Source organism: Aptenodytes patagonicus, chromosome 6 (genome assembly GCF_965638725.1).
Source record: "Aptenodytes patagonicus chromosome 6, bAptPat1.pri.cur, whole genome shotgun sequence".
In the NCBI taxonomy this organism is placed as follows: domain Eukaryota; kingdom Metazoa; phylum Chordata; class Aves; order Sphenisciformes; family Spheniscidae; genus Aptenodytes; species Aptenodytes patagonicus.
The window spans coordinates 719,940-725,666 of record NC_134954.1 but is presented as its reverse complement, the minus strand read 5'-3'; the positions used below and the strand labels follow the sequence as shown (position 1 = coordinate 725,666).

The following is a 5,727-nucleotide window of genomic DNA, read 5'->3' as shown; positions in this document are numbered from 1 at the left end:
CACGTACGCTGCTCCAAGAACCGCGTGAAATAAGCCGGAGCCCTCCAGGGGAAGGAGCAGGAAAGCTGCCCGGTGTGTCATCCCCTGCCTGGCCACCCTGCCCCGGCCCTCGGGGCGTCTTTCAGCCCTGCAGCCGCGCTGAGTGCCTGCGCGTACTTTGCGGGGAGGGAGAAGGAGCGACCCGACACCTCTTGCTCTCTGCCTCCTGCAAGTAAGGGCTGTGAGAACCGACTTGCAGGGAGCGGCAACAGCCTCCTTGTGCTCCCCGGGCGCGATCGGTTGGCGGGGCCTGGGGCCAAGACATATAAACGCGGCCGCGTGTGCGGCTGGACGTGTGACAGCCGCCGGGGCAGGGGCGAGCGCCGCGGCTGCGGGCACACCCCCTCGCACCCACCGCCTCCAGCGCGGCCCCGCGCCGGGCGGGAGGGCAGCGCAGCGCCGCGGGTCCCGGTGGGCTCCCCGGGCGGGCGGCGGGGGATCGCTCAGCGCCCCCCGGACGCTCCCCCCCCCCCCCTCCCCCGGCGGCGCGGCCGAGCCGGGGCGGTTCCGCGCCGCTCCGCGGGGCCACGTCGGGCCGCGTGTGCGCGGGGCTGAGCGCGGCGCCGTGACTGCGGGGTGAACTCGGCCGTGCCCAGCGGCTCGGCGGCGATAGGGGAGCGGGCTCCTGACGAAAGCGGAACTCGGCCGGGCCCATACAAATCAGAAAAGAGCCCGGCCGCCGCGGCAGAGGGGAGCGGAGCCCGCGGGGGCAGGGACGCCGCCGCCGCCGCGCTGCACGGACCAGCGGCGCCGCGAGAGGCGCCTCCCGATCTCCGGCCCAGCTTGTCCCGGCCCCGGCCCGGCCCGGCCCCGGCCCCGGCGAGTGCGGGGCGGGACGGCCGCCAGCACCGGGCTCCGCGCACCGGGCAGCGCTCCGCACCGCGCGGTGCTGCGCTGCGCGCCCCGGGCGGCGGGGCGGCGGACGCGGGGCACCATGATGAGCAGCTACCCGGACGGCGAGGAGGACACGGTGGCGCTGCTGGCTCATGACACCAGCGGCAGCAAGGAGCCGGAGCGGGGCAAGGAGGACCTGAGCGCCGACAAGGGCCCCGAGAAGCCGGACCCCTCGCAGAAGCCCCCCTACTCCTACGTGGCCCTGATCGCCATGGCCATCCGGGAGAGCGCGGAGAAGAGGCTCACGCTGTCCGGGATCTACCAGTACATCATCAGCAAGTTCCCTTTCTACGAGAAGAACAAGAAGGGCTGGCAGAACAGCATCCGCCACAACCTCAGCCTCAACGAGTGCTTCATCAAGGTGCCCCGGGAGGGCGGCGGCGAGCGCAAGGGCAACTACTGGACGCTGGACCCGGCCTGCGAGGACATGTTTGAGAAGGGCAACTACCGCAGGAGACGGAGGATGAAGCGGCCCTTCCGGCCGCCCCCGACCCACTTCCAGCCCTGCAAGACCCTCTTCAGCCCCGACAGCTACGGCTACCTCTCCCCGCCCAAGTACTTGCAGTCCACCTTCATGAACAACTCGTGGCCGCTGGCGCAGCCCCCCGCGCCCATGCCCTACACCTCCTGCCAGATGTCTGGCGGGAACGTCAGCCCCGTCAATGTGAAAGGACTCTCGGGCCCGGCGTCCTACAGCCCCTACTCGCGGGTGCAGAGCATGGCGCTGCCCAGCATGGTGAACTCCTACAACGGCATGGGCCACCACCACCACCCGCACGCCCACCACCCCCAGCAGCTCAGCCCGGCCAGCCCCGCGCCGCCCGCGGCCCCGGCGGCGAACGGAGCCGGCCTCCAGTTCGCCTGCGCCCGCCAGCCCGCCGAGCTGTCCATGATGCACTGTTCCTACTGGGAGCACGACAGCAAACACAGCGCCTTGCACTCCCGCATAGACATCTAGGGAGGCTCCGGCCGGCCGCCGCCACAGAAACGCCCTTGCCCCGGCCCCTCTGCCCCTCTCCCATCCCGCCGCGTTCTCCTGAGCTCTCCTGTCTCTCCTCCTCTCTAGCTACGGACTTTCCTCTCCCTGTGCCCAAACTGTTGCGGTGGGAAACTAGTAGCCCTGCTCCGCGTGTAGTGTAAGTGTAGGAGCCGTCCTACGGTGAGGAGAAGGCAGCGTAAGTGTGGGAGCGTCCCCAGCGGGGCCGCGCCGGGCGCAGCGGTGGCCGGGCCGGCTGCCTCTAGGCGAGCTCGGGGTTACCGTTCGTTTCTCTGCCCGTGTCTTTGTTTGTGAGGGGCTTCGGGCGGGGAGGCATGTAATTAAAATTAGGCTGTTTAGCCCTCAAAATTCTGCTCCGTTATGACTCGGCCGTAATCTTTTCGGGCTCAGCCTTGGGGAGAGTAAAGCGGAGCTTGTAAATAGCAGAGGCATTTCCACGCGTGGCGGTGCGGGGCTGGCGGGGCCTAGACACTGCCGTGTGCCCGCGGTGCTCGTCCTCCTCCTCTTCATCTTCTCTTTCTTCTTCCTCGGTCTGCAAAGCACTGCGCTTCTTCTGAGCTGTGGCTTTTCGTCAAAATAGTACTTACGTGGGGACTGCTGTAACAGCAGGAGATGTGCGATATTGCTGGTTATTAGAAACCAACAAACAAAACCCGCCAGGGTCACTCGTGAAACGTTTCGGCAGCGGTAAATATATTTTTTAAAGGAGACAATGTCCTCTGAGGTCTTAAAAGTAATTTTATACAGGTCTAAAAAAATATTTTGATGTTATTAAAAAAAAAAAGACGGTTTCCTGTAAATTGGAATATTTTTCCGTGTGCATATTATTAATAATAATGAAAGTTTAAACTATCTTCGTATTTTTTGACCCCAAACCTGGCCCAAAATGGATTTTCCGGTAGGTTCTGCTTTTGAATGCTTGCCCTTTTTCTTAAAACGTTTTGATCCTTCAATTTTACATAGATTAATGTGAAAAAAAAAATAGCGTTTATAATACAGGGGCCAGTTCATAGCGATTTTATAAATGTTTATGTAAGCTGATAGATGCTGTGGCATAGTACCATTTTGGGACCAACTTTTCTAGAGTGAACTAGCACTTTTATTGTACTTTCTAGCATTGTAAAGTCTCCAATAAAACGCCTTTCCTTCTTTAGATATCGTTGTCTTTCACTCCGCTCCTCCGCGCTCGGGATCGAGAAGCGGCGGCGGCGAAGAGGGCGGGCGCCCTGTGCCGGGGCCGCTCTGCGCTGCCCGGCCGGCTCCCGGCGGCGGGCACCGCTCCCGACCCCGTGCCCCGGCAGCGGGCTCCCAGCGCTCTCCGCAGCCGCGCACGCCTGCTCCGCGGCGGTAAATACGCGGGCTGTGCTTGGGCGGTGTATCGGCTCCGTGGAGCGCCGTGGCGGGCTGCGCACCGGCGGGAGAGGTCCGGAGGGGCGCCTCCCGGCCGCGCCGACCGGCGCCCCGGTGCCGTCTTGGCGGCCGCCGAGGAGGCGCGGGGACCGTTTCGTTGGCACCGCGGGCGGGCGGGCCCGGGAGCGCCTCCGTTCCGGGGCGCGGGCAGCCGCCAGCACCTCGCCCGTGTGCGCGGCCCTCCCGGGGCGCCGGGAGGCAGAGCCCTCCGGGCAGTGCCGGGGGCTGCGCCCGCCACGGACCCCGGCTCCGCTTTTGTTTCTTCCCCGCCCGCTCGGGGCCGCGGCGCTGGCCGACACAGCGCAGCCCCGCGTCGCCTGGGGCTCGGCCCGGCCGCGCTGCGGCGGGGCCCGCGCCCCATCTGGGCCCCGGCCGGTGCGGGTGTTGGGAGCCGCTGGCGGGTGCCGCTTTCCTCGCCGGGCCGTTGGCTCCGGCAGCGGCGCTCCCCAGGCCTGGGCCCCGCTTCAAAACCTGCCCGCGCTCGCAGGCGGCGGCCCCTGCGCGGGCGCCTGGGGGGCTCAGGAGGGGACGGGGCGGTGGGGCCGGCGGCGCGGCCCCCGCCCGGTGTCGGCCCGGGGTGCAGCGGGTCCCCTCGGCCGCCGGCCTGGGCCAGGCCTGCTGTCCCGCGGGCGGGAGCGGGAACGCGGGTGTTCCGCTTGTTCCGGGTTGCGCGGGCAGCTCGCTCCCCCGGAGAGGGGGCGCCGGGGGCGAAACCCGGTACCGGGGGTGAGCAATCCCCTCCCGCTGCCGGGGGCCTGCGGCGGGGCCCACGGGAGACGTGACCCGCGGGCGCTGGGTGCGGACAGGGCCTTGCCCGGCCGCCTGATGCTCTGCCTCTTCGCCACGGCCTTCTGCAGACTCCCTGCTCGGAAAGAATCAGCAGCCTCCCGCTCGGTCGCAGAAATCGGTGGGGGGACGCGGGGACCGGTCGTGTCTTCTGCCGCGGCGCAGCTCGGCGGGCACGGCCAGGGGAGAAGGGCTGCGGGGCCACCCGCCGGGCCAGCCCGGCCTCGCTGCGAGCTGGAGGCCCTGCTGTGCCCCCTGCCCCCGGTCCCCAGGGCCTGGCCCGAGCGGGAGGGCGCCGGGAGCGGTCGTGCGGCCGAGGTGCTCCGATTCCGGGCGGGCAGAGGCGCGGGGCTGCGGCAAACGGGGTCGCTGCGCGGCGCCGGTTCCGCGGCCGCTGCGCGCAGGGGGCTGCGGAGCCGAGCTGCCGCCCCGGGGCCGGGAGGGAAGGGGCGAGCCCAGCCCCTACACAAACACCGATGCAACGGGAGGCGAAAGGCCGGATCGGGCGGCGGACAGCCCCGGGGCTGCCAGCGCACATGGGACACGGCCCCGACTCACGCCTTTGCCACCCGTGGCTCTGCCGGCCGCTGCCGGGAGCGGGGCGCTCGCTCGGGGTCGCTGACCTGCCCGGGGCCTTCAGGCGGGAGCTGGCGGCGGAGGGCAGAGGCGGCATCGCTCGCACGCCCCGAGGAATGCCGGGCGACCACGGCGACCGGCCCTGACAGCCCGGCCGCTGCCCGCCCCTGGGTTGCAGCCTTGCGCCGGAGGGCTCGGGGCCTTGGCTGCTCGTTGCTTATTCGATAGGTACTGCTAGTCCCGCTTGTCTCCTCCGGGGTACATCGGGGCCATGGCGAGCTCGCAAGGGAAACCCCTCCCGCCGCCGGCTCTGGGCACGGGGCGAAGGGAGGGCGGGAGCGCCGCCCCGGGCCCCGCACAGCCCCGCCGGCGTCTCCCCGGGCCCCTTCCCGGGCTGTCCCATCGCTCGGCCGGGCTGCAGCGCCCTCGGCAAACGCCCGGGAGCGGGCTGGGGCCTCGCCGGCTTTGCGTGAAGCGATACCTGGCGGTGCCTAGGTGCAGGGGGAGGCGGCAGCAGCCCGGGACCGGGCAGGGCCATGCGGACCCCGGGGCTGCTCCGATTCCCGCGGGGTCTCCAGGCGGTGGCGCCGCTTGGGGGGAGCCTGGGCCCGCGATGAGTGACCAGCACCCGGCCGTGTCAACGCGGAGAGGCAGGGAACAGCGCGTTTGACTGCCGTTCGGTGGTGGGCAATCGCTGCCTCTGGACGAGGGCCTCCCTTCCCAAGAGGGCGCGGTGCGGCAGTGTGGGGCAGCTTGCAAGCAGGCAAAGGTGCCCTCGGGGTCCCCGGCCGGCCTTCACCCACCGGGGGCTCTCTGCTGCGGCTCCCCGCGGCCTGGGCCCGAGGGGGGAGAGACGCGGCCGCAGAGCCCCTCGTGCGGGCGGGCAGAGCCGAGAGAGGCCGCTAGTCCTGCCGGCCGGGGGCCTGTCCGTCTGCCGGGCTCCCCGTGCCCGGCCGAGGCTCTTCTCGCCTTCGCCCCGAGCCCCCCGCGCCGCTCCCCGGCAGCAGCGCGTCCCCATGTCAGCC

The 5,727-nt window shown here is 69.7% G+C and overlaps 1 protein-coding gene across 1 annotated transcript; it reads left to right on the top strand.

Moving 5' to 3' along the window:
• Positions 1-973: 973 nt before the first annotated feature.
• FOXL2 (forkhead box L2) lies at positions 974-3,067 on the top strand. The gene has a single exon (XM_076340616.1). The coding sequence runs from the start codon at positions 974-976 to the stop codon at positions 1,889-1,891; it is 918 nt and encodes a 305-aa protein (XP_076196731.1). The 3' UTR covers positions 1,892-3,067.
• Positions 3,068-5,727: the final 2,660 nt, after the last annotated feature.

What these genes read in the sequence shown, in the direction of transcription:
- FOXL2 (XM_076340616.1), top strand. Translation starts at nt 974, where the DNA reads ATGATGAGCAGCTACCCGGACGGCGAGGAGGACACGGTGGCGCTGCTG.